Below are 25,188 nucleotides of genomic sequence, written 5' to 3'. Positions count from 1 at the left end.
GAAAGTGCGGCCTTACCTTCAGGTGTGAATACTCAGGGGGGTAAGGCTGTCCGAGATCTTCCTCCCCATTCCTCCTCTCCCACTGGTCCTGTCTCTCCACGTCACCCTCCTCTTCATCCCCCTCTCGGTCTACATCTTCCTCCTGTGTACCCCAGTCCCCACTTGACACCTCCTCCTCCTCCTCATCAGGCCCAGGGCCCACTCCTTTATAATCATCTTCAACTGGACGCTCTTCCTCCTCCATGTCAACGTGTCGCCGCCTCCCTCCTCTTGTGTTGATTCTTAAATCTGTCTAAATCACAGAGCAAGTCACTCAAGCGTGTTGTCCGCTGGCAAATGGCAGCGCCATCATGTGGCGGATGTTGACACTCACCATGGAGTCAGGCCAGGGTGGGCTCCTCTTCACCCTCAATTGGGATGCAGGTACCTGCCATGTGCCCATCATGCTTATGAGCACAGTTCTATGCTGTAATTATCGGTCCCTCCAGGAATTCACGTTATCGCAATGGCGCCAATTCACCCAATCCCCACAAATTATGCACGGCCTCACAAACTTGTCCAATGCCCGCAACTTTTCCGCACATTTTGGCTAATCAACGTCATTTTGGCCAATCAAGTTTTTATCTGTGCGGTGCTCAGACGCACACGTCCACTGTCTAATCCAGGGGTTCCCAATTTTTTTTGACTCGGGGGCCGCATTGAGTTAAAAGAATTTGGCCGGGGGCCGGGCTGTGTTTATATATATATATATATATATATATATATATATATATATATATATATATATATATATATATATATATATATATATATATATATATATATATATATATATATATACAGGGTTTCCCGCAGCGCTTTGTTGTTAAGGCGGTCGCCTTAACAACAAAGAGCCACCGCCTAAACTAATGTCTTAACAAGCTGCTCCGCTTAGTTCTGCCTCTGCCTCTGTCAGTACGTCTCTGCAGCACCCAACATTGTCCCACCCACAGAACCATCTGATTGGTTACACGCGGAGCGGTAACAGCCAATCAGCAGTGCGTATTCAGGGCGCATGTAACAGCCAATCAGCAGTGCGTATTCAGGACGCATGTAACAGCCAATCAGCAGTGCGTATTCAGAGCGCATGTAACAGCCAATCAGCAGTGCGTATTCAGAGCGCATGTAACAGCCAATCAGCAGTGCGCATTCAGAGCGCATGTAGTCAGTGCTCCTGCGGTCTGGTGAGCAGAAAGGTGTTTAGCAGGTAAGCATAATTGTAATAAACACCTCCCAGTCAACTACTAGTAACATCACTATGAGCCCGTTGACGTTCTAGAAACATAAGCGGCAGCTCAGCTCGCTCGCAGTCCTTGAGGTGAAGGCTAATTAGCTTTTAGCGAAACGTTAGCTCATTTTGCGGTGTGTGTACGTGTGTGTGTGTGTGTGTGTTACGGACAGCAAAGCCCTGTCTGTCTAAGAGAAAGACAAGCATTATTGACCTACAGCTACAGTTAACAACTAAGTTATTTCACTTTACCTTTTTCTGTGTTGATTGAGCTGTGTTGAAGCAGCAAAAAAGGACATTATGTTAAAAGAACAGTTTCCTGAAGCTGTCTCTGATAGTTGATATAATAATGTAACTGCATCATAAAGCCTACATGAACTCCATGGTGTTCAGGGATGAATAGTCTCTCTTATTGCTATTGTACTATTTTTTCAGCTATAGTTACATTAATCATTAGTAATGTAGCAGCCTAGTTCTGAATGGCAGGGTCCCTGCTGTCACATGTTGATAAAAATATAACATTTACATAATAAAAATCAACTCCAGGCTTCCCAAATGCTGTAATAAATTAAGCATGATGAGTTGAGCATATGTCAGCATGGGGCCCCACTTGTAACTCTTTTTTTATAATAAAAAAAAAAAAAAAATAATAATAATATATATATATATATATATATATATATATATATATATATATATATATATATAAATTAAAAAAATATATATATATATATATACAGTATATTCTGAGTGCGATGATGTCATGTTATGGATGGGAAAATGCATTTTTAGACAATATGATTTAGGACTTCCCGCGGGCCGGATTTTGGACGCTCGCGGGCCGTAGTTTGGGTACCCTTGGTCTTATCAAAACTTATGTTTGTTTCTTGTGTACACCAATATATTAACTTTTTATTGATCAAAATTGTCACACAGCTCAGACCTTCTTTCTGTTCCTGTCAATAGCACTAACCCTTCTAGGTAGTATATAAACATTTAGCAACAGACCGTCATACTCATTTCCAAGTTGACTTTTTTAAATCTGTATAACTATTTCACAGTTATTTAACATGGGTAAGGCCATTAGGAGCGTTTTATTTGACCTAGCACAGAGGTGGCATTTACATGTTAAAGATGTTGATGTGTGATGACTAACAAAAAAGTGTTGCATTGTCATGTCTCTGTGTTTGTTTTGCTTCTGTTTCTCTCTGCTCACAGTGAGATCCCAATTAGTGGGAGCACTCGTTGAGTGATTTCAGCTCGCAGTAATCGGATCCTTGCCTACTGATGACATGCTGTGCTCTCGGTGTTCCGACAAGGTTGAGTCCTCCCTTGTGCCTGCTCTGTTTTGCCCTCCGGCTTTCAGGTCTGCCCAGTATTTTTTCTAGCCTTGCCGAGCGTCTTTCGTTTCTGTTTTTGTTTTTCTATTTTTCATTGTGTGCTAGTTCTTTTTTTTTTTTGCCACCATCGCCTTTTGTTGTCTTCAGTGTTGTTTTTTCCCCCCTCAACAATAAAGAGGCAGATTTATTGTTTGCTGGTTTCTGCCTCTGCATCTTGGGATCGCCACGACAGAACAAAATTAGCACTATATATTGCTCTCAACAGTTCACAAATGGTCTTAACGTGTGGGGGTGAATGTGTTGGAACATAAATGTTTAAGATGGACAAACACTTTTCAAGGGTAAAAAAAAATATTAGGAGTTTCTGCTCCACAAGTTGCAGACACCAATGGAAACATTTGGTGTTTCTTTATATAATATTTTTGTATTACTATAAGTACGTGCTTTTACTGCCATCGAGAGTTTACTTATAAATCTGTGCGGTATAAAATGAGTAAAACATCAATCCAGTATTTGTTTTTAAATTTTTGTTGATATTCTGTGCTTTTTGAGGTTGAGGTTACAAGGAACATTTACAAAAAACATTGATGCAAATTCATAAACTCCTAAATGGATTCAATGTTGATGAAAAATGTTTGCCTCAAAACACTGCAAATTATGCCGCAACTTCCTAAAAAAGCTGCTGCAAATTCAGGTATTTTAAAGGCCTACTGAAACCCACTACTACCGACCGCGCAGTCTGATAGTTTATATATCAATGATGAAATATTAACATTGCCACACATGCCAATACGGCCGGGTTAACTTATAAAGTGCAATTTTAAATTTCCCGCTAAACTTCCGGTTGAAAACGTCTTTGGATGATGACGTATGCGCGTGACGTAGCCAGTGAAACATAAGTATCGGTACCCCATTGAATCCAATACAAAATAGCTCTGTTTTCATCTCATAATTCCACAGTATTCTGGACATCTGTGTTGGTGAATCTTTTGCAATGTGTTTAATGAACAATGGAGACTGCAAAGAAGAAAGTTGGAGGTGGGATCGGTGTATTAGCGGCTGGCTGTAGCAACACAACCAGGAAGACTTTGACTCAGATAGCAGACACGCTAGCCGACGCTAGCCACCGACCGCACGGATGATCGTGTTGAAGTCCTTCGTCCTTCCGTCGATCGCTGGAACGCAGGTGAGCACGGGTGTTGATGAGCAGATGAGAGCTGGCTGGCGTAGGTGGAGCGCTAATGTTTTCATCATAGCTCTATGAGGTCCCGTTATACTAAGTTAGCTTCAATGGTGTCGTTAGCAACAGCATTTTTAAGCTTCGCCAAGCTGGAAAGCATTAACCGTGTATTTACATGTTCATGGTTTAATAGTATTGTTGATTTTCTGTCTATCCTTCCAGTCAGGGGTTTATGTATTTTGTTTCTATCTGCATTTGAGCCTGATGCTATCACGTTAGCTCCCTAGCTAAGTTAGCTTCAATGGCGTCGTTAGCAACAGCATTGTTAACCTTCGCCAAGCTGGAAAGCATTAACCGTGTATTTACATGTCCCTGGTTTAATAGTATTGTTGATCTTCTGTCTATCCTTCCAGTCAGGGATTTATTTATTTTGTTTCTATATGCAGTTAAGCACGATGCTATCACGTTAGCTCCGTGGCTAAAGTGTTTCGTCGATGTATTGTCGTGGAGATAAATGTAACTGTGAATGTCCATTTCGCGTTCTCGACTCTCATTTTCAAGAGGATATAGTATCCGAGGTGGTTTAAAATACAAATCCGTGATCCACAATAGAAAAAGGAGAGAGTGTGCAATCCAATGAGCCAGCTTGTACCTAAGTTACGGTCAGAGCGAAAAAAGATATGTCTTGCACTGCATTCTAGTCCGTCACTCTAACGTACCTCATCCACAAATCTTTCATCCTCGCTCAAATTAATGGGGTAATCGTCGCTTTCTCGGTCCGAATCGCTCTCGCTGCATTGAAAACAATAGGAAAATATGAGGAGGCGATCAACTGACTACGTCACGCTACTTCAGGTAGGGGCAAGGCTTTTTTTTTTATCAGATATCAAAAGTTGCGAACTTTATCGTCGTTGTTCTATACTAAATCCTTTCAGCAAAAATATGGCAATATCGCGAAATGATCAAGTATGACACATAGAATGGATCTGCTATCCCCGTTTAAATAAATAAAATCATTTCAGTAGGCCTGTAAAACACTGCAAATTATGCCGCAACTTCCTAAAAAAGCTGCTGCAAATTCAGGTATTTTAAGCAGCAATCACAAAAAAAGCGAAATTCTGGAGGGACTAAAACTTTTAACTGTGTAACCTCTGCAAGCGAAAGTAGAAGCCAGAGATTTGGAAACGTGGTTATTTTTTTTTACACATTTCTTTTTACTGAACATTTTTAACAATGAAAATGTTCACCAGTGACACTCAACAAGTAGTTTACAATGGGAAAAGGTTCTGTATAGCATAATGTTTCAATAAATAAAAAGTAGAGCCAATTATGTGTTCATGTAAAAAGCAATGTTTTCAAATAGCTTGAAGAATGTGACGTCTCACCAGTGAAACACTTCACTTTATATACATTGTCCATGTCGAGTACAACTCTATTCTAGCCTGTAATTATGGGAGCTCCTGTCACAAGGGTAGGGGGGTGGACAAAAATAAAAATAGAGTGAGAGATAATCTATTTCATGTAACTTTGGACTGTAGACTGCTTGTTCTCACTTAGGCAAGCTACTATAAGTCATTCATGCTTTAACGTTGTTGCACTGGTGAACATTTTACAATGTTAGAAAAAAATGAAGAAAGTTTTTTGCAAGAGCTTTGCATAACAAGACATGCATTCATGCGCATGCACCACAGTGTGTGTGTGTGTGTGTGTGTGTGTGTGTGTGTGTGTGTGTGTGTGTGTGTCTGTGTGTGTGTGTGTGTATGTGTGTGTGTGTGTGTGTGTGTGTGTGTATGTGTGTGTGTGTGTGTGTGTGTGTGTGTGTGTGTGTGAGTGTGTGTGTGTGTGTGTGTGTGTGTGTGTGTGTCTGTGTGTGTAGGGATGGGTACCTTTCACCTTTGAACCAATGCAGGGAATTTATACCGGTACTCACGGCACAAATCTTTGGTACTTCTGTATGTGGTAATAGATGTACATTTTGTAAAATTGTAATAGTTTATCCATCCATCCATTTTCTACCACTTGTCCCTCTTGAATAAAGTAAAAATATAAATATTATTTGACATTTACCAGTGAGCTGATAAATATAACTGTGCTGTTTAGTTGTTATAGTTTGTTTTCTTAAACTTCTTAGTTTAATTTGCAAGTACGCATTTACTTAAGTTTGTCCTAGGTGTGTTGCTGCAGTCAGGAAGTAGTCTTTGCCATTAAATTGCATGTGCCAGTTTGGTCTTTTGTTGAGTGCAACAAAGCGTTAATACTATAAGTATTGTACTTATTTCACACCAGCTGCTTTTTGTAACTTGCCACTTCACTGTAGTTTTCATTAACCAATTTGGAGGTGTTAAAATCAACATGTAACATTGCTAATGCTAATCAGTAGCATGTATATGGCATATCCAATATAACTTAGCATCGAGCTAACACATTTTAAAAAGTGGAGCTTTACTTTTGAGCGCACCCGATCAGGCTGTTTACATAGAAAATTACAACATGACCCAGAGGCAGTCCACTACAAATATGCTCATTTGCCCGCCAAGTGTTTGAGCCGGTGCCGAGTCTGCAGGACGACGAGCTGCAACAGAGGTCTGGAAATATGTTAGCATTTGATTATACGTCTATTGTCACCCATAAAATGTGGACGCTATCTATAAAAGTACCGAGTTCAGTACCCATCTCTATGTGTGTGTGTGTGTGTGTGTGCGTGCGTGTGTGTGTGTGTGTGTGTGTGTGTGTTAATAAAATGAAAACTCCACCTTGTCTGCTCCTTGTGTGCTGAGCGGAGGAGTTGGCCGTGACCCTTCATCCTTTTGTGGCATCAAAAGAGGAAATAAATAAACATGCTAATATAGGCAGGGCAAAAAAGCTCAGCTGTCGCGACTACTGTTCTATCAGGGAGCAAAATGATCTTCACCAAACTCATGCAGGTGACAGCACCTAATTTGGTATGAAAGGGCTGCCACAATACACAAACTCATCTGTTGTGCCTTCCAGGAAGCACCTGATAAGATAACCTTTTAGTGGTGGGCTGCAAAGACAACTTGATTAGTTCCTAATTAATAATTGAGGAGGTAGGTGTATAATTAATGTTGCTCCTAAGAGAGAGACACTGTGATTAAAGAAACGATTGTGTGTTTGACAGGCCGGTTAACAAGAAGGCGTCTACTGTACGTCATCAGGCATCATGTGCAACTTGATGTTTCTAACAGTGCGCCAATGAGTCACCTACCTCCTCCTCTTGGTCGTAATCTTCGCCATCGTAAATGTCCTCTTCCTCCTGTTCCGGCTCTTCGCTTGTCTGGAGATCCGGGAATACAACGGGCATAAATGAAGGGGGATATCATGGTGGTTGATCATATTAATGCCAAAGAGACAACAATGCCACATGACAGCCAGGGAGCACATTCATACTGAAGCACAAAATGACGAATCACATGCATTAAAACCTTTACTGTTTACAAAAAAATGTCCCTTTTGTTGTTCATTTAAAGACGGGGATGTGGAAGTGTGTTTAGGAAAATACATTTTCAAAAGGATACAATAAATAGTCAAAGTGAAAAAAATGTATATATATAAAATACATAGTCAAATGTAACCCTTTCATGGATGAATTCTGATCACCTACAGTACCTTGGATTTTTTTTTTTAACTCTTTAGGCATGAAAAAAGTACTTAAATTGTTTTTAACAAGTCTTACTTGTCATAATGAAAACAAAGAAATAACAAATAAAAAATAAATATTCACAGTTGTCTATTAAACCGTGTTAAAAATCGATTACAATGTTTTTTTAATACATTTTCTTGAGAAAGATTGAAGGTTGAGGTTGAGGGGTGTGGCTCACTGCCTGTTCTGTTTGTCAGCATGCTTACACAAGCATTTTTACACCAGGACATACTAGTTTGTACGCTCTACATTCTACACACAGCCCATGTAACGTATCTAATATAAGTCTGGCATCATTATTTTCTAAATGGAATAGTAAACATAAAAATTGCTTAGTACTCTGAGTCACCACACTGTGAGTCGTCATGATCACCAAGATCCGAACCGTGGATTTTGGAACTGTTCCATTTCTACTTAGGTCACTGTTTTGAAAAGATCTTAAACAGTGTGTTAACATATTACAATATTGGCAAATGTACTGCAAAAACCGAACGCTTCCTGATAGAGATGTCCGATAATGGCTTTTTTGCCGATATCCGATATTCCGATATTGTCCAACTCTTAATTACCGATTCCGATATCAACCGATACCGATATATACAGTCGTGGAATTAACACATTATTATGCCTAATTTTGTCGTGATGCCCCACTGGATGCATTAAAGAATGTAACAAGGTTTTCCAAAATAAATCAACTCAAGCACTGCCATATTTATTATTGAAGTCACAAAGTGCATTATTTTTTTAACATGCCTCAAAACAGCAGCTTGGAATTTGGGACATGCTCTCCCTGAGAGAGCATGAGGAAGTTGAGGTGGGGGGGAGCTAGGGGGCAGCGGGGGGTGTATATTGTAGCGTTCCGGAAGAGTTAGTGCTGCAAGGGGTTCTGGGTATTTGTTCTCTTGTGTTTATTTTGTGTTACGGTGCGGATGTTCTCCCGAAATGTGTTTGTCATTCTTGTTTGGTGTGGGTTCACAGTGTGGCGCATATTTGCTACAGTGTTAAAGTTGTTTTTAGGGTCACCCTCAGTGTGACCTGTATGGCTGTTGACCAAGTATGCCTTGCATTCGCTTGTGTGTGTGAAAAGCCGTAGATTTTATGTGACTTTAAGGTTTATTGGAGCTCAGTACTTCTCCCTACGTCCGTGTACACAGCAGCGTTTTAAAAGGTCATACATTTTACTTTTTGAAACCGATACCGATAATTTCCGATATTACATTTTAAAGCATTTATTGGCCGATAATATATTAGCGGACATCTCTACTTCCTGACTTCAAAAAGCTTCCTGACTTCAAAAATAACTTTAAAAAAATATATAAAATAATAAATATTAACATAGAACTAATACCCACAAATGTTTGCTGAGTTCTAATAAAAACAGAATTTTAATTAAAATAATTTAATTTAAGTATTTTCAAAAACAACCCAGTCACAACAATACTAGTGTATGAATTGCAGTGAACATATAACCAGCTATGCATGATGTCAAATTTAGTGGACACATGATTAAACATAATCTCCCTCAATCACAAAATCAAACTCAGAAAAAAAATGTTCAAGGGTGTCCTAGAATTCAGGGAATGGACAGGTATTTGTCCCATACTGCACTTCTGTCAGCAATCTTGTTTTTTTGTGCCTAAAACAGGTGACTAATAGGTGGCAGACACCAGAGTTGTGTATAAAGAGAATATGGCCCACTTAACCACAGGCGCCATGTTTGCTACCAAGGAGGTGTGCTGCTGTGCCCAGGAGAAGGCATTGCAGTTGTACTGACTTCTCTATTTATATTATACAGTCATGACTTATATCCGTCAGGTTTGCATCCACTAAAACACGTACAAAACCTGATAGCACACGCAAAAGCGGATCTATTAAACGTGTGCAAGGTGGATTGCATCTGTTAAGTGAGCAGAATAAGGCGTGCAATCTATTTTGCCTGTCTGTCTTCATTGATATGCAAAATATGTGCTGATTATCAAAACACCCGCAATACTGGGAGGAGAACATGCAAATATAATTATATAGCATGCGCAATGTGATTTATCAACACTGATGAGCGTTTTGCGAGCACTATTTGGCATTTTATTTAGCATGTGTCAGATGGACAGTTCCACACACGGCTGCTGGATCAGGGCTCGCACTGCACAGACAGACGATGGACAGACAACAATCCTCCATCTTACGTGTGTGTGTGTCAACATTTTAGTGGACGGTCAGAAATGAAAATATTAGCAATTTTATTGCTGCTGAATGACTTATGGAGCTGAATAAAATGAATTAAATTGATGCGTTTTTGTGTCTGCTGGCATTTTTTTAATGGCATTTGTTTTTTTATATTTAGGAAATATATTACTATAATATACCTCCTACATGAAAAGACTTATTTCATAATGCATTTTCTTGTATTTGAGTCATTCCAGATGCACGAATGCGCTGGTGATGCGATCCACAGCCTCGCGCACTTAATGCAGAAGTGAAAGAAAAGTGAAGGAAAAGTGTCAGAAAGTGTCAGTGTGCATATGTCTCTGTTGTCCATATTGCGAATCAGAAAAGGTGTTACAGACTAAAGATTCACATTAATGTGAAGAAAATGATTGTCTCTGTGATAAAATGCATGCAAAATCCTCCTTTAAATAAAGCGGTCTACACCACTTTCTCAATTGCACACGCAGTGTTAGTAGATCACATGCAACACGCCCACTCATAGTACACTGCACGCTATTTTATCTTTTTGCATACGCTGTCAAGAGCGTGGTATTCGGATCTTAATAAATCAGGCCCTAAATCGCATCTACTCTAAGTCTAAGTCGTGCCCCAGTCTAAGCCCCGCCCCCTTAAAGACGTGACCACAATGGTGACGACAACGGAAGTGAAGCTGGAGAGACTATATGTATTGAGGAAATCAGAAAGTAATTTAAAAAAAATACTGCTGAAAATAAATTTTGGTTAGAATTAGAGTTAAATATAATCAGCTGAAAAAGCAATAAATTCAACAACCAAAATAATAACCACGATGGTGCGATGCATTGGCCATTTTGGTTCACGTTACAAATAAATTGTCCACTCTCATCTTGTCAACGCCACTGTGAGCATATCTTTAAGACGCGTTTCACTTCCATTGTCGTCACCCCTGTGGGCGCGACTTTGAGTGTCTGCAGCTAGCCCCTATTTCTATCGTCACGTCAGTGCCTTTTGAACAATTTAGGAGACGGTCTGAAACCAAGTTGGCCGGGTGACATTGTTATCACCAGGAACAATTAGGTCACCTACCTAGGTTCCATTCTAGAAGCTAATCTTTCCTGTGATAAAATGGCAACCAAGGTAATCAGAAAGGTCAACCAACGAACGAGATTTCTCTATAGAATCTCCTCTCTGGTCAACAAAAGCACCTTGAAGATTCTAGCGGGAACTCTCATTCAACCCTTTTTCGATTACGCATGCACCTCCTGGTACCCCAGCACCTCCAAAACCCTCAAATCTAGACTCCAAACATCCCAGAACAAGCTAGTCAGGTTACTTTTATACCTCCACCCCAGATCACACCTCACTCCAACCCACTTCTCCAAAGTGGGCAGGCTTAGGGTGGAGGACAGAGTAAAACAACTTGCACTGAGCCTAGTCTATAAAATCCGCTACACCTCCCTGATACCGAAGTACATGTCAAACTACTTCCTTAATGTAAATGACCGCCATAACCACAACACCAGGGGGAGTTCCACAAACCACGTTAAACCCAGATTCCGATCTAACAAAGGTCTAAACTCATTCTCCTTCTATGCCACATCAATATGGAATGCACTCCCAACAGGTGTAAAAGAAATTGCATCTCTATCCTCCTTCAAAACCGCACTAGAACAACACCTCCAGGCAACTTCAACCCTTGACTAACACCCTCCCCTTCCACATCCCACCTCACCGGATTCTAAATAACCAAATGTAAATAATCAAATGTATTTCTAATGTATATACTTGTTCTTATGCTATCTGAACTCACTATGTTCTCTGCTCGCTGTACATATCCTGCCAGGTCAGACCTACACTGTTTCAATGCCCATTTCTCTGATGATGCAATTGTTGATGACTGAAGTGCTGATATCAACCAAACCCTCCTCATCCCACCCCCCGGATTGTAAATAATGTAAATAATTCAATGTATATACTCTGATGATTAACTTGTGTGATGACTGTATTATGCTGATAGTATATATTTGTACCATGAATTGATTACGTGGACCCCGACTTAAACAAATTGAAAAACGTATTCGGGTGTTACCATTAGTGGTCAATTGTACGGAATATGTACTGAACTGTGCAATCTACTAATAAAAGTTTCAATCAAAGTTTCAATCAACCATACCCTCTTAATACACGATTCTGTGACACTAGCACAGTGCTTCTCAAATATTTACTGTTATGCCCCCCCAAGGAAGAAGAAAATATTTTGCGCCCCCATTCTCCATTGTGACTATAAATAGTATAATTTGTCTATAAAATTGTTATGATTATACCTCTACATAACATTGTAAGTTTATTAACATTAAAGGAAACAACACACCAGTCTTTCCTCGTCTCCCACCATGGTTCCAGTGAAGCCAAGTGCTACATACGCTTCATCATATGTTGGTACAGCAAAAAAAGCATGTCACCCCCCCACCAAGGAGGTCCGCCCACTATTTGAGAAGGACTGCACTAGCGTCCACTATAACGACTGATGTGCAACTTTGACATTAATATTCATTCATATATGAGAAAACAGCTTTCAAATAACTCTCCACTGTCCATGAAAGGGTTAAATGATAGAATGTAAACCAACAAATACAACTACTGCTTTGTTCACATATGCAGCTGTGTTAGTGGAAGCCAGTGTGAGTGGGACATGCTCAGTGTGAACCCTTCAAGGACATTTACCGGGCGATGTCTCTGCCTCTTATGTCGTCTTTTATTTCCTTTGCCCTGGTTAACATCCGTGACACATAATAGTCAGTGTTAATAAATAAGGAGGACTTTCCTCGTGCACTTCCTCTACAAGATAGCGGTTCTATTGTTACCTTTCCCCGTCTCTTGTGTCCTTTGCTTTTCCTCCCGGAGTTCACCTGAACAGGGACAACACTTCCTGGGTCCTGAAACACAGGTGCACTTGAATACTCAAACTAGTGTTGTCCCGATACCAATATTTTTGTACCAGTACAGGCACCAAAATGTATTTCGATACTTTTCGGTACTTTTCAATACTTTTATAAATAAAGGGGACTACAAAAAATCGCATTATCGGCTCTATTTTAACCAAAAATCTTACGGTACATTAAACATATGTTTCTTATTGCATGTTTGTTAAACAAAAGAGTAAACATACAACACAAGACTTGTATTTTAGTAGTAAGTAAGCAAACAAAGGCTCCTAATTTAGTCTGCTGACATATGCAGTGACACATTGTGTCATTTATCATTCTATTATTTTGTCAAAATTATGAGGGACAAGAGGTAGAAAATGAATTACTAATCTACTTGTTCATTTACTGAAAATGTAATAATCACTTATTTTTCTGTTGTTTGGATGCTTTACAATAGTTTTGGATACCACAAATTTAGGTATCAATCCGATACCAAGTAGTTACAGGATCATACAATGGTCATATTCAAAGTCTTCCCGTATCCAGGGACATATTTCCTGAGTTTATAAACATAATATACATTTTTAAAAAACGAAAGAAGATTTTTTTCTAAAAAATATTGATGTAATCATAGTAGTATCGACTAGATACGCCTCTGTACTTGGTATCATTACAGTGGATGTTAGGTGTAGATCTGTTAGATTAGATTTGATGTAGATTTGTTTACATTCAGGAACGGCATCATTAGCAGTGACGCCGGTGAGCTACGGTGTGTAGTGAAACATGTTTAGCTATTCCTCGTCCTGCAGGGATGATACTTGCAAGAAACGTACTTTATTTGTCGCCATGGAGGCGAGGATTAGTGATTTAGAAGTAGCTAAAACACTGCAGACTGCGGATGGATGTCTGCCGCTAGCTAGCTAGCCATGTCTTAAAGCACCTCTTCCTGAGGGCATTTCAGTGTTATAACTTCACCTTTATCTTTCGTTTTTAAGCCAAAATGCGTCCGTTCTCCTTTTTCTGTCTACACTGTGTCAGCTTGTAAGTACGCCGTGATTGTGCGCTGTCGAACATGCTCCTCTGCTCATAAACCAGAAATGACACGACATGACGATGACGGGGGTGCGGCGGGGTGGGGGACCGGTACTTTTTAGAGGCGATATAGTACCGAATATGATTCATTAGTATCGCGGTACTATACTAATACCGGTATATCGTACAACCCTAACTCAAACATAATGTCAATTTTGAGAATAGTGAGGTATCATCTATTTTGTAGTATGATTAAAAGTTGCACTCACGTTGAGTAACAACGTTTGATTCATCGTCTTTAGTGTTGCATTACGCTCCTCCGCCTGTTCTTTGGGCGGCTCCATGGTCCATATTGTTGGAGCCTCTACAGTATCATTCCAGGAATCCTTCAAATTAAGTACATGTGAAAAAAAAACAATATTATAAACAGCTACCAGTATGATGTGTCTCTGCAAACTACAATCACCTTTGTAGGACGTTCCAACTCAAAACCCTCCATGGTGTGCAGTTCCACCAGCGGCTGACTGGAAAGGTCAGACTTCACGGAACTCTGTTAAAACAACACAGCCAGTGAATAAAAGAACAAGTCACATGTAAACTCAGGGCACTGAATTGATTGGAACTGGACCGTTCTGAGAAACGTGTCTCGCCTCTCATCCGAGCAGGTTTTATCAAGTTATGCTTATGACTAGAGCTGTCCTATCTAGTCTATGAATATTAACTGATGCTGAAAATGAGAGGTGAGACTCCTACGGCAACATGAACAGTCCAGTTCTGTTCGACTTGAACACACAGTCTTAAACATTAACTGATAACTTGATGAAGTGAAATAAATACAAGATATGGATCAAAGAGGCTAGGGAAATTAGGAAGCGAGGGGCCAGGGGCCTGGGACGTCGTAGCCAGGGCGTAGAACAGATACTGTATGGCCGGATTGAGGAACTTTATTTAGAAGGTAAATCTACTGTTTAAATGTTGGCTACTGTACTTTTATTAAAAATTGCTTGAATGTTGAAAATGAGAGCAGAAAGTGTTTTCTCGTTATTTCAACCTAAAGTGTTGGTTGCACTTTATTCAAATAAGATGTGAATGCATTAGTCATTAATTGTTGTTTACTTGTTTGTTTGTATCCATGAATCATTTATACACAATTCCCTTATAACAGGGGTGTCCAAAGTGAGGCCCGGGGACCATTTGCGGCACGCAGCTAATTGTTTACCGGCCCGCCACACATTCTGGAAATACTATCGTAAAAATAAAAAAGAACATTAAAAAAAGTGGAATGGGGTGAAATCTAACGAGAAAAAGTTGCAATGTTGACACAAAAGCTGCCATGCAGGCTGTTTTTTCTCTCTTTTGTCTTTCTTCATTTTTCTTTTTTTGCCATTGCTCAAAAAAAAAAATAATGACAAAAAATCCATGTTATAATGAATTATTTTCAGGGCTCCAAATACTTCAAATATTTCACTTTAAAATGTTTTATGTGGTAAATATTGCATATATTGTGTAGTAGCCATATAAAAACATCAAAGTTTTCTTTGACAAAAATGCATAAAACATACAAAATAATAGTTTCAGCATAAAATCGACAGATATATCTGAAGTTGATCTCGTAACTTAAGTGTTGAAAGTAAAAGAAAAACCTAATAAAAATTTATCACTTTATGAGTGGGGCACCTTTTGGATCCCAAATATATTTAGTGATTTTTTATTTATCTTTTCACTGTGATTACTCAAAAATATGAAATAATTAAAATCAATGGTGTCCTGCATTATTGATCTTTTAGGGCTCTAATGACTAAATACTGCATATTTAAGTTTTACTATAAAAAAACTAAGTTGTTTTTGACAGAAAAGCATAAAACATTTTTTTGAATTTGTATTACTTTATATCAACTTGAAGTTGATATAGAGATTTACAGTAAGCGTTAAATAATTTAAAAAAAATAATAATCTGACTTATTTTTAACATTCTAATGACTGAGACCCTTTATGGTCCCCGGGACCCGTAAAGGTAAAATAAATAAAAAATGCATATATTTTGTTATGGTTTGAAAATGAAAAATATCAAAATGGCCCCCACATGCTTTAATTTTTCCGTGTGCGGCCCTCAGTAGAAAACGTTTGGACACCCCTGCCTTATAAGAAGTAACAGGAATGTAGAAAACTTCCCCTGCAGTGTCTAGTGTCCAGTATTTATTTCACAGTCACACTGCTTGATTTGTTTTGCTAAAAAGTTACCAAATCTATTTCAACTCATTGTATCGTTTCGTATCGTTTTAAAAATAATATCGTCTCTGAATCGTATCGGCAACCAAAAATATCGGATCAAATCTAATCGTTACAACCTTAGTGTGTTTACATGACGCATTTTTATTACGGTTAGGCTTTTAATTTGATTAATTGTATCTATGTGCACATAGCTAATGACTGCTGGGTTGAGAACATTCACAGGAGCTTGCTGGTAATGTCCTGCATTGTGTGGAGTTTACACTACATACTGTGTACTCCGTGATGGCGTTGGACGTTTGCGATTCTGTGGTTGTCTTGGTTTGCCTGGAGCCTCCAAGTGCGTGAAGGAGCTCGTCCATGCTGCCTTGTAGCAGCCTCTCGATCAAAAGCTTTAGCAAAGGCAGCTAGAGACCAAAATATATAATAAGTTTGAGAAATACGATCAACTTTTGTTTAGTGTGTTCATGTAAACACACCTTGATGCCATAAGCTTCAAACATTACTTCGATATCCTGAATAGGAGAAAAGGAAATGCGCTGTTTAGCTTGCTTCAAATTAAAGCAATAGAAGTTTATATTAAATATTCACCTTCATCTCAAGGGATTTTCCAGGGTTTCCAGCATCACCCTACAGAAGCAAAACACAGTGAAATATACTAATATACATCCTTTAAAAGTAACCATGACTTATTGCACCTTTTCTCCTTTTGTGCCTCCTTCTCCTTTATCCCCCTGCAGTGAAGAGATACTTGAGCAAAAAAGCGCCTGGAATTATTAATCAGCCCATTTCCTAGTTACCTTCATTCCGGGAGAGCCCTACTCAGCACACAAGAAACAAGAGAGGTGTTGGGACATGTGATTACTGACACCCAAAGGGAGAGACGCATAGTTACTCACAGTGGCCCCTGGAGGACCCACGGGGACGGGAAAGGCTCGTCGGATTTCGTCGATGGTGGCGCCCTGTGAACGGATAATGCAGTTAGCATCGAGTGCTGACAGAGAAAAGACCGTAGGCGATGGTTTACCTCTGCAGTGACGAGCATCTGCTTGCCAGGCAACCCAGGTGCTCCTGGCTCTCCTTTACTGCCATCTTTTCCCTGTGATGCAAAACTTAAGCTTTTCACTTTGTTTCGCCATGTACAACCTCAAAACCACTCACATTTGAGCCTGTGTCCCCTTTGTCGCCCTGGAATAGAAAAACAAAGGATTAACAAAAAGTGCATTTCAGCAAAAACACCAACTTCCCTGTAGTTTGTGATACATTTGAGGGACCTGTTTGCCTTCTTCTCCTTTTAGTCCTCTCTCTCCCTGCAAAATCATTCTACATTGAGTTCAGTCAGCAAAAACATCCCCGTCAGTCACATTTCAAAGCTCCTCACATCTTTTCCCGGCAGTCCTCGCTTCCCATCAATGCCAGCTCTTCCCTGGAAAGACGCAACTTCAAATATTGGGGATGTCTCACTCCGAGGAGTTATTTTTGGCAACAATATTTCATGTCTTACTGGAGTTCCTGGTAATCCAGGCATTCCTGCAATTCCAATACGACCCTGCTCGCCTCTTTCTCCTTTCTAATGGGGGTAAAAAAACAAGTAGAGAACATAACAGACGTGCTGCTGATGAACTTATTTAGCATACTTACCACACCAATCTCGCCCGTTTGACCCTGTGTTTAAAATAAACCATCAGATGAGCCAATTAAGAAGCCAGCACACATCTTGTAAATGCATGTGTGTCATTATGACCTTCATGCCTGGTTCTCCTGGTGAACCGTCAAGTCCATCTCTTCCTGAACTACCCTGCACATGGTGACACATGGGAATAAATAGTACTGCCGACATATGCAGGTTTTTTAAGGAATTTGTGCACCAACCAGAGAGGATCCTGGGAGTCCGGGTTTACCCTCTGGACCCTATGAAAGACATTTTAAAGAGGGTACCTCAAAACAAAAAGTTTGATGAGGATTCTGCTAGTTTTCACACAGACATACTGTAACAGCTCCGAGAAGCACTTCAGCCATATCTGTCCCTCAATGATATTGCGGACAAGTTTCAATCAGGATTCAAGAGTCGCCACAGCACAGAATCAGCATTACTAAAAGTCCAAAATGACATTCTTATGGCCCTTGACCCTAAAATGCTGTTGTACTTGTCCTTTTGGATCCTACAGCTGCCTTTGACACTGTGGACCATGCAGTCCTCGTGTCCCGCCTGGAGCACTGCGTTGGCCTACGTTAGAAGCGTTTCAATCTCGACTAAAAACATATGTGTTTCAATGGGCTTTTAACGAACTAGTATTTATTTATTTAGGTAAGTATGTATTATTACTGTTTTAAAATGTGTGGTTTTACTTGCTTTTAACTTGCTTTTTAAATCTCCTTACTAACTCACCAGTGCCTCCATGGAAATGCCCCCGTCTACCTTAAAGAACTGCTCACCCCCAAATCCTCCACACGACACCTCCGCTCCAAACAGGCTAACCTCCTCCAACCTCCAAGGACAAAGCTACGAACTATGGGAGATCTGGCTTTCTGCTCCGCTGCTCCCAGTCTGTGGAACGCTCTCCCTGACCACCTGAGGGTACTTCAGACTGTGGATGCTTTTAAAAAAGGCTTAAAAACCTTTTTATAGATTTTTATAGATATGCATGCTGGTTCTAGCTATTGGGCTGTTTCTAGTTTTATATTTTTTTTATTTTTATTATATTTTATTATTATTATTTGGCGTGGCGAAGTTGGTAGAGTGGCCGTGCCAGCAATCGGAGGGTTGCTGGTTACTGGGGTTCGATCCCCACCTTCTACCATCCTAGTCACGTCCGTTGTGTCCTTGGGCAAGACACTTCACCCTTGCTCCTAATGGGTGCTGGTAGCGCCTTGCGTGGCAGCTCCCTCCATCAGTGTGTGAATGTGTGTGTGAATGGGTGAATGTGGAAATACTGTCAAAGCGCTTTGAGTACCTTGAAGGTAGAAAAGCGCTATACAAGTATAACCCATTTATCATTTATATATCATTATAGTGATCAGTCAGTATACAGTACTACATATCATCACAATCTCTTTATTTCTCTCAGAGAAAAACGCCATAGGTTCAACTGATCGTCGATTATGGGCAAAATCCTACAAATCACATTTGACTATGAAAATTCTGAGTCGAAGAGCGCTTCTATGATTCTTGACTATTTATTACTATTATTATTACTATTTTCTTTTTCTTTTTTTTAACACTGTGGCACTTTGAGGTTGTTTGCTCAACGTAAAGTGCTTTTTACAAATAAAATCTATTATTATTATTATTATTATTGTCCTGTAAAACAATGTTTTTCAACCTTTTTTGAGCCAAAGCACAATTTTTTTATTGAAAAAATCCAGAGGCACACCACCAGCAGAAAACATTAAAAAAAATTAAACTCAGCAGTCGATATTGACAGTAAAAAGTTGTTCTCGCAATTGTTGGATATGCATTTAAACCATAACCAAGCATGCATCACTATAGCTCTTGTCTCACAGTAAGTGTGCTGTCACGACCTGTCACATCACGCCGTGACTTATTTTGAATGTTTTGCTGTTTTCGTGTGTGTAGTGTTTTTATCTTGCGCTCCTATTTTGGTGGCTTTTCCTCTTTTGTTGGTGTTTTCCTGTAGCAGTTTCATGTCTTCCTTGAACGCTATTCCCCGCACCTGCTTTGTTTTCGCAATCAAGACTATTTAAGTTGTGCGGACGCTATCCTTCTTTGTGGGGACATTGTTGATTGTCATGTCATGTACGGATGTACTTTGTGGACGCCGTCTGCTCCACACGCTGTAAGTCTTTGCTGTCGTCCAGCATTCTGTTTTTGTTTACTTTGCAGCCAGTTCAGTTTTAGTTTGATTTTGCAGAGCCATCCCGAAGCTTCAATGCCTTTTCTTAGCGGCACTCACCTTTTGTTTGTTTTTGGTTTAAGTGTTAGATACCTTTTTACCTGCACGCTGCCTCCCGCATATTGTGATCACGACAAACCATGTTCCCGACATCTACAAAGCAATTAGCTACCTGCTGCCACCTACTGATATGGAAGAGTATTACATGGCTACTCTGCCGTGCTCCAGACAGCACAGACACGCAACACCGGCACATTTGCGGATTATAATTACTGGTTTGCAAAAAATATTTTTAACCCAATTAGGTGAAATTACATAATCTCCCACGGCACACCAGAATGTACACTACCGTTCAAAAGTTTGGGGTCACCCAAACAATTTTGTGGAATAGACTTCATTTCTAAGAACAAGAATAGACTGTCGAGTTTCAGAGGAAAGTTCTCTTTTTCTGGCCATTTTCAGCATTTAATTGACCCCACAAATGTGATGCTCCAGAAACTCAATCTGCTCAAAGGAAGGTCAGTTTTGTAGCTTCTGTAACGAGCTAAACTGTTTTCAGATGTGTGAACATGATTGCACAAGGGTTTTCTAATCATCAATTAGCCTTCTGAGCCAATGAGCAAACACATTGTACCATTAGAACACTGGAGTGATAGTTGCTGGAAATGGGCCTCTATACACCTATGTAGATATTGCACCAAAAACCAAATATTTGCAGCTAGAACAGTCATTTACCACATTAGCAATGTATAGAGTGTATTTCTTTAAAGTTAAGACTAGTTTAAAGTTATCTTCATTGAAAAGTACAGTGCTTTTCCTTAAAAAACAAGGACATTTCAATGTGACCCCAAACTTTTGAACGGTAGTGTATCTCACGGCACCCCAGTGTGCCGCGGCACGGTGGTTGAAAACCACTGCTGTAAAGCACTTTGTGCACCATTGTGATGTTGTAAGGTGCTATACAAATAAACCTTGATTGATTGATTGATTGACAATGTACACATTCTTTACGGCCTTTGAAATAACAGGAAATGGGACACTCACCCTTGGTCCAGGTAGGCCTATTTCTCCTCTTGAACCTGGATGTCCCGGCTCGCCCTGATAGAAACAAGAGCGGGAAGAGAGGTTTTGATTGAGTTAAAAAAAAAATCAAATATACGTCATATTTAGGTACCTGAATCACTCGGGTCAGAATACTGTCTCCAGTCGCCTGAAAAAAATAGGCAAAGGATTTGATTGAGAGCACTGATTTCCCAGAATGTAGTTCATTTGTTTTTGTTTATTGTTTCAACTTTATGAGCTCTGCGACAAATGGCCTTGTTAAACATGACTGCTCTGATGACACATGACTATAAACGGTTTGTTTACTTGTGTTCCTGGAGGTCCAGGTTTTCCCTTTGTGACGACAGCACACATAAACACAAACACACAAACACACACACGGAGATAAATGTTAAAATCAAATGACAACGTCACAATGCACACTCAACACGCAGGACAAGAGGGAATAGAGGGCGCACTGAACAGTGACACACACACAAAAAGCTCAAACAAAGAGGCGACATATCAAAACTCTTATCGTGAATGACAAAGCGATGCAGGGGATCAGAACCATGACAGTTTATGAGACGGCTCATGAATGCAAAAACACACACCGGCTCGCCTTTCTGTCCATCACGCCCCTTTAAGAAAACAAAGATAAAACATGTTTTATTTGAATTTATCAACATATCCTATTAGAATTAATTATAGGATACATGACAAGGGCTTACAGTTATACCAGCATTCCCAGTATCCCCTTTTTGTCCTCGGTCTCCTGGTTGTCCTGGTAATCCCAGTGGTCCCTAATCAAAATTGAACTCACTGTGAACAGTAGAATCGTAACTTATCCCTCAAATATGAGTTTATAAAATGCATATGTTTGTAATATCAGTGTTTCCCAAACATGTATTATTTTGTGGCAGCCTGTTACGAATACATTTGGACCAGATATCTGTTGCCTTCCCTCATAAACACACTATAACGGGACTGTCTGTAAACGTAGCTTGTCATTCCAACACTGTATAGTAGATGGCATCATAATGTTGCTTCTTAACACACCTCACCTGGTGTGACAGAGAATAAGAAAGTACGTACAAACTGGGACAGTTACGCATAAATAAAGGAGGCAAGCGGTGTAATGACAAATGACAGAGAGAGAATCCTCCATTCGTTGCATATCAACATATTTGGACTATCTATCCAGCAATGCTGCATGGCACCTAAACGATTTAGTTTTTTCGTTTTGGTGTCTGCTGGCATTTATTTTAAACAGCGTTTTTTTTTTTTGTATACATTTGAAAAAACTTCTTGCAACTTTTATTTACTTGCCTCTGGATCATTCAGTACACCATGGAAGTTATTGCCAACGTCTCCCGGAACAGGTTGTTGTCTTGATCGCGCTTCAACATAGCCCAAAAAAGGTGGCGCAGATTAAAGATGTGTGCTGCATGTTGCACAACATTAAAAAACACATTTTGGAGTGTGATGTCATTGATGTGCACTATATTAATGTTTCCCTGGTGACAGCCTGTAGTACCAGCAAAAACCTTATTTAAATATGCACTTCTTATTAATTGTACACACACTACAGGTTTGCGTGTACTAAAACATGTGCAAACATGACAGCACACGCAAAGCTGATCTACTAATATGTGCAAAGTGGATTGCGTTTGTTAAGTGAGCAGATAAGGCGCGCAATCCAGTTTGCGTCTCTGTCTTTGTTAATATTGAAAATATATGGTGATCATCAAAACGACGAAAATACTGGGAGGGGAAGGTGCAAATAATATTATTAAACACGCGCAATATGACTTGTCAACACTCATCACCGTTTTGAGAGCACTATTTTGCGTGTTATTTAGCATGTGTGCGAAGGACGTGCAAACTGAGTTTCACACAGGGCTACAGGATCAGTGCTTGCACTGCACAGATGGACAAACAACAATCCTGCGTCTTACGTGTGTGTGTCAACATTTTGGACGGTAAGAAATAAAAATATTCAGCAGCATCATTTATAATTTAATAGCTACTAGAGGACTTAAAGGTGCTGTTTGCATCTTACTTACATTTTTCAAAGCAACAAATATAACCAGAACACCCCCTGCTAGCTTATGTTACCATTAGTTGTTTAACACTCATTTGAAACACATTTGTTTGACAGTTGTCTATATTTTTTTAAATTACAGAGTTTATGTACTAAAAATGCTTACCCGCCCGAATAAAATGATTGGTGTTTACGGCCGTCACTCACCCAGTCCTCATCAACAAGTAAGCGCACACGTACAAAAGCAGTCAAAGAGGATTTGCAGTCATGATGTTGTTATGATAGAATATATATTCAATGACAGCTAAGGCTAGCTATCCAAATTGCTATTATTAGGGAACAACACCTGTGCTGTGTGATAAAACTGCACATTTCAGACAGTGCGCAGCCTAAGGCACACTTGTGCAATAATCGTGCTGTTTAACCAGCATCTTGATATGCCACACCCGTGAGGTGGGACGGATTATCTTGGCAAATAAGAAATGCTCACTAACACAGCTTTATTCGAGAGGAATAGGTATTTTGTTTAGTTTTTACATCTTTTAGTTCAACACATACAAAATGGGAGAAAAAACAAAAGTGGTGCGTTTATATTTTTGTTCAGTATAGATGCACTGCAAGACTGCTTCTAAAATGCCCATAAAAAGTGGTAGATGTCTCCTGCTTGTTTGAAAACATAGCAACACGCTGCAGGTAGGAGCATGATAAAATGAATGTGCAGTAAATGAGTGTCTCTGTGGTGATGCCCCATATGGTGCACACAAAATCCTCATTTAAATAAGGTGGTCTGCACCACTTTTAAATTGCACACGCAGTGTTAGTAAACCGCACGCAACACACCCACTAATAAATAGTACACGCTATTTTATAGATTGTAGATGCTGTTTACCACAAAATATTTGAATCTTAGTAAATCAGGCCCACAGTTTTAGTAGATCAACTGCAACACACCAACTAATAGTACATACAATGTTATACTTTGCACTTGTTATTTGGGGTCATAGTAGATCAGGCCATTGGTTGCTATATTTAGCAAGTATTGGAGACTAATTTAAATTCAGTTTTTCAGCAACAAGCGGAAAATCTTGTGATTTTTTTCTGGTCTCATTTGACACTTTCAAAAGCACTCACTGTAATCGTTGAAACATAGAAAATAACACACACACACAAAAAAACAGAATAAAGTTAATTTGTATTTCACATGCGTAACGGTCAATTGTGCAAATTAGACAACGCCCCCTCAACCCACCGCCACAAATATACTGCAGTCCTGCGACTGTGGGAAACACTAAATATTGTTGTTTTATTTGCAGAAGTAGTTTGGAAAATACCCTAATTCCTCGGTCACCAGGTTGTCCGTGTGGTCCTTGTTCCCCCTGTGACAGACAAACCTAGTTTACTAGGCTGTGAACGCCACATTAAAATGTTTGGAGCAGACCCTTACTGCACCTTAATCCCTTGTTCTCCTTTACGTCCATGTTCCCCCTAAACACAAGTCAACAAGGTTTATTGCACTGAAACAGTCATCTCCCATGAACATTTAGTTGAAATATGTTAGGCGCAATTTTTTTTTTTTTTTGCAATAGTAAGAAACGAAACTTCCAAATGAAACCACCTCTGTGATTTACTTACATCTTTACCTCTTAATCCTGGTTGTCCAGGATTTCCCAGTGACCCAATATCACCCTTGTCACCTTTAAAGCCGTCCTGTCCCTGAGCACAAATCATTAAATTATGGTGTTTTGTACACAATGATATTAGGTGGTTTCATGTTACCTTTGGTCCTGGTTTTCCAGATAAACCCACATTTCCCTATGAAAGATAGGAATAATATACAGTGTATAAATGCATCAAAATATGGATGATTTAATGACGGACTCACTCTCTCTCCGTTCTCTCCCTTTGGTCCACTCTGCCCTGGAATCCCAAAACCTGGATTTCCCTGCATACATAAATTAAACCAGAGCTGCAGATTTTAACATTAATGAACAGCGACTTTAAAAACAAAAACAAAACAAAAACCTTTTCTCCTTTGTCTCCTTGTCCACCCTTTATTCCCTGAAGACCTGAAGGACCGACTGGACCGACGTCTCCCTGCAGGACGGGAAGTGTGCCACACATCAATTGGCGATTATGGTCATTGGGGAAAATGGCGTAAGACATTTTGAAACAGCAAATGGTCTTTTCTTGAAACGGCTCCAAGGCTCAGTGAGTTATTCAGCAAAAGCTAATGAGGGGAAGTCTTAATTGTGTTTGATAGGCGCACCCAGAGGAGTGCGAGAAGAGCCGTAATGATTTAATGACAAGGTTCTCAAACAATAACTTCAGTTGACTAGTTCATCTTCATACAATTAAGTGTGGCCATAAACAACATAGCAGGAAGTACTCACCCGAACACCCTTTTTTCCAGCGGGTCCAATAATCTGTTG

At 39.7% G+C, this 25,188-nt stretch overlaps 1 protein-coding gene across 1 annotated transcript in view; it reads right to left on the bottom strand.

Moving 5' to 3' along the window:
- LOC133631274 (collagen alpha-1(VII) chain-like) overlaps positions 1-24,833 on the bottom strand; it is a 50,644-nt gene extending 25,811 nt beyond the window's left edge. Inside the window, exons 1-33 of the mRNA XM_062023449.1 lie at positions 24,782-24,833; positions 24,642-24,701; positions 24,536-24,571; positions 24,392-24,472; positions 24,209-24,244; positions 24,091-24,135; positions 21,447-21,518; positions 21,330-21,356; positions 21,043-21,069; positions 20,849-20,884; positions 20,719-20,772; positions 17,693-17,731; positions 17,565-17,618; positions 17,462-17,485; positions 17,325-17,390; positions 17,202-17,246; positions 17,095-17,130; positions 16,982-17,008; positions 16,848-16,919; positions 16,720-16,782; positions 16,621-16,638; positions 16,519-16,554; positions 16,412-16,450; positions 16,300-16,335; positions 16,093-16,227; positions 14,058-14,141; positions 13,861-13,977; positions 12,497-12,568; positions 12,357-12,401; positions 7,014-7,082; positions 6,541-6,591; positions 374-427; positions 17-292 (exon numbers count right to left, since the gene is read on the bottom strand). Coding sequence (XP_061879433.1) covers positions 17-292; positions 374-427; positions 6,541-6,591; positions 7,014-7,082; positions 12,357-12,401; positions 12,497-12,568; positions 13,861-13,977; positions 14,058-14,141; positions 16,093-16,227; positions 16,300-16,335; positions 16,412-16,450; positions 16,519-16,554; positions 16,621-16,638; positions 16,720-16,782; positions 16,848-16,919; positions 16,982-17,008; positions 17,095-17,130; positions 17,202-17,246; positions 17,325-17,390; positions 17,462-17,485; positions 17,565-17,570 — 1,371 coding nt within the window. The 5' untranslated portion in view covers positions 17,571-17,618; positions 17,693-17,731; positions 20,719-20,772; ... (8 more) ...; positions 24,642-24,701; positions 24,782-24,833. The remainder of the gene's footprint in view (positions 1-16; positions 293-373; positions 428-6,540; positions 6,592-7,013; positions 7,083-12,356; positions 12,402-12,496; positions 12,569-13,860; positions 13,978-14,057; positions 14,142-16,092; positions 16,228-16,299; positions 16,336-16,411; positions 16,451-16,518; positions 16,555-16,620; positions 16,639-16,719; positions 16,783-16,847; positions 16,920-16,981; positions 17,009-17,094; positions 17,131-17,201; positions 17,247-17,324; positions 17,391-17,461; positions 17,486-17,564; positions 17,619-17,692; positions 17,732-20,718; positions 20,773-20,848; positions 20,885-21,042; positions 21,070-21,329; positions 21,357-21,446; positions 21,519-24,090; positions 24,136-24,208; positions 24,245-24,391; positions 24,473-24,535; positions 24,572-24,641; positions 24,702-24,781) is intronic.
- Positions 24,834-25,188: the final 355 nt, after the last annotated feature.

Source organism: Entelurus aequoreus, linkage group LG16, assembly GCF_033978785.1.
Source record: "Entelurus aequoreus isolate RoL-2023_Sb linkage group LG16, RoL_Eaeq_v1.1, whole genome shotgun sequence".
NCBI classification, from domain to species: Eukaryota; Metazoa; Chordata; class Actinopteri; order Syngnathiformes; family Syngnathidae; genus Entelurus; species Entelurus aequoreus.
Note: the sequence above shows the minus strand (reverse complement) of the source record. Positions and strands in the feature narration are given on the sequence as shown.